At 44.6% G+C, this 2,857-nt stretch overlaps 1 protein-coding gene across 1 annotated transcript in view; it reads left to right on the top strand.

The window, feature by feature from the left end:
- Positions 1 to 1,368: 1,368 nt before the first annotated feature.
- The window catches only part of EMH_0018380 (U4/U6 small nuclear ribonucleoprotein, putative), a gene marked incomplete at both ends in the record, with an annotated part of 1,967 nt that continues 478 nt past the window's right edge, over positions 1,369 to 2,857 (top strand). Inside the window, 3 exons of the mRNA XM_013501121.1 lie at positions 1,369 to 1,772; positions 1,933 to 2,344; positions 2,481 to 2,727. Coding sequence (XP_013356575.1) covers positions 1,369 to 1,772; positions 1,933 to 2,344; positions 2,481 to 2,727 — 1,063 coding nt within the window. The remainder of the gene's footprint in view (positions 1,773 to 1,932; positions 2,345 to 2,480; positions 2,728 to 2,857) is intronic.

The following is a 2,857-nucleotide window of genomic DNA, read 5'->3' as shown; positions in this document are numbered from 1 at the left end:
TATATATATATATATATATATTATATAAACTAAAAAATAAAAAGAATGATATAAATAAATAAAGAGGGAGGCATTGGGGGTTCTCCATAAAGAAAAACAGAAAAACAACAAAATAAAAGAAATGGTAGATGAGGTGAAATCTATGTATTCATAAACAAACAGAAAAGAAGAGAAAGAAGAAAGCGTTTTAAAAACAAATAAAACTTTTTCCTGCATATAAATTTTAATTTATTTTAATTTATTTTAATTTATTTTAATTTATTTTAATTTATTTTAATTAAAATAACAAAGACGGACCTTGGCGAGACGAGTAGACGAAAGCTGAAGGCATCCAAAGGAAGCTGCTGACGACGGGGGTGATGCAGCTTTCTGTGTGTTTCCGTTTGTTTTTTTGGTGGAAAATGGGGTAAAAATACCACAAAAAGTTGAATTTTTTGGAGAATATGAAAAAGAAGATGAATTTAATGGTTGATCTGCGAAAAAATTTATATTTTGATGCCGCTTTCTCCACTGAAAAAACAAAAGTGAACACCGTTCAATAAACCCCATTTCTGAGGTGTATGTACACCTCAGCAGCGGTTCAGAAACCCGCCGCCCGGTGACGCCACTGCAGAGAATCCGCGTGAAATTCATCTTTTAAACATTATTTTATGGAAAATAAATAATATTTTTACTTTAATTAATGTTTTTTTCGTTCATTAATTTCAGCTTTCTTCGCTTTTTTCATCGACCCGTCAGGGCAAACAAACACCAAACGAAGAACGGAAACCACGCACAGATAAGTTACCGATTTCGCGTATAAACTTCGAAAGAATTTTCAATATAAATATTTTTTTTTTGAGTTAACTACTGAAAACTCTTTTTTTTTTCATCAGCGTTTCTTTGGGGCTTCTACTGCATGCGTTTTCTGCAAGTTGGCTGCGACCTGGTGGTGCATGCGTCCAGCCACTGCTCCCCTGTTTGTTGTTATTAGTATTTTTTTTAAACGCAGAGAGAAGAAGTTTAATTTCTTTTTCTCTTTTTTGTTGTTGTTCTGGTGGCGAAGGAGTTTCTTCATCTGATTTAAAGAGCCATTTCTCTCCCTGAGCTCACCGGTGGGCCTGAACCGGCCTCGCCGCCTCAGCTGCGGCGGGCTTGTTGTTTCTGTAGTTTTGTTGTTATCGTTTTCTTCTTTTCTTCTCTTTCCCAGCACGAGTCTCCTCTCTCGCGCAAGACATCCCCAACAACACCAGCAACAGCAGCAGCAACAGCAGCAGCAACAGCAGCAGAAAGAGCACCGGCAGCAACAGCAACAGCAACAGAAACAGCAGGTAAATCAGCAGCAGCAGCAGCAGCAGCAGCAGCAGCGGGAGTAGGATTTGCCTCACAATGGCAGACGCTTCAGGCCGCCCCCCCCCTCCCCCTGGGGCGGGGGGTATCGTCAAGGGTGCTGCAGCAGCAGCAGCAGCAGCAGCAGCAGCAGAAGAGAAGAAATCTCATTTATATTTTGGAAAGATAACACAAACAGGAGTTGCTGCAGCAGCAGCAGTTCTCGAGGATGGCCCCATAGCCAGCACCTCTTCATCCCCTTCTCCCGGTGCAGCAGGCTCAGCAGCAGCAGCAGCAGCAGCAGCAGCAGCAGCAGACGAAGAAGCAGCAGCAGCAGCAGCAGCAGCAGCAGATGAAAACCGCATGCAAGCAGAAAGAATGAAGGCATTTAAAATACAGCAAACGGCGAACTCATTTAAAACGGTAGCGCCCACCATCGACTCAGAAGTACGAGATGCACTCAGGTAAGCTTTTTTTGTTTTTTTTTTTTTTATTTTTTATTTATTTTATTTATTTATTTTATTTATTTTATTTTATTTTATTTTACTTTGTTTTATTTTATTTTATTTAAATAAATAAATATGTTTATTTTGTTTTTTTTTTGTTTTTTGTTTTTTCTATCAGACGCATGGGGGAGCCCATAACGCTGTTTGGCGAGGGGCCCTTTGAGCGGCGTTCCCGCCTGAAGGCGTTGCTAGCCGAGGGTCGTACTATACCTGCTGCTGCTGCTGCTGCTGCTGCTGCTGCTCCTGCTGCTGCTGCTGCTGCACCCCAGCTGCTGCACCCTGCTGCGCGGGTGATAGCTGTGAGGAAGCCGCAGTTGAAGACGGAGAAGGAGCAGCAGCAGCAGGGTGCAGCAGCAGCAGCAGGAGCAGCAGCAGCAGCAGCAGGAGCAGCAGCAGCAGCAGAAGCAGAAGAAGAAGAAGAGATAGAGGGAACGTTCTATACTGAAGGCAGCAACGCGCTGCTGGTGATGCGGCGATCGATAGCAGCAGCAACAGCAGCAGCAGCAGCAGAACGGCTGCAGCAGGAGCAGGTGTATAGACAGCATGTAAAAAAGCTGCAGCAGGAGCGTTCTCTTTCTTCTCTCCCATCAACAAGCCCCATAATAAATTTATTTTATTTTAATAAATATATACAAAACAAAATAAATTTATCTGCTTCTATTGTAGGAGACGAACGACCCCTCACATGCTGCAGGTTTGCCCCTGCCTGTGGTGTTGCTGCTGAAGCAGCAGCAGCAGCAGCAGCAGCAGCAGCAGCAGCAGCAGCAGCAGGAGGAGGTAAAGCGACTGAGAGAGCTGCGGAAGCAGCAGAAGAAAACAGCAACCACACCAGCAGCAGCAGCACCACCACCAGCAGCAGCAGCACCACCACCAGCACCAGCAGCAGCAGCAGCAGCAGCAGCAGCAGCTTGGGGTATTTGATAGCCACCTCTTCGTGGGGAGAGACAGTAAAGGTGTGGCGGCCTGCTGACGGCCGTTTGCTGCTGCAACTAAAAAACCACCAAAATAGGATTCATTCTCTCGCTTGGGCGGCACCACCCACT

This window comes from Eimeria mitis, genomic scaffold (assembly GCF_000499745.2).
Source record: "Eimeria mitis Houghton genomic scaffold, Emh_scaff636, whole genome shotgun sequence".
Lineage (NCBI taxonomy): Eukaryota > Apicomplexa > Conoidasida > Eucoccidiorida > Eimeriidae > Eimeria > Eimeria mitis.
This window is presented reverse-complemented; position numbering and strand designations above follow the sequence as displayed.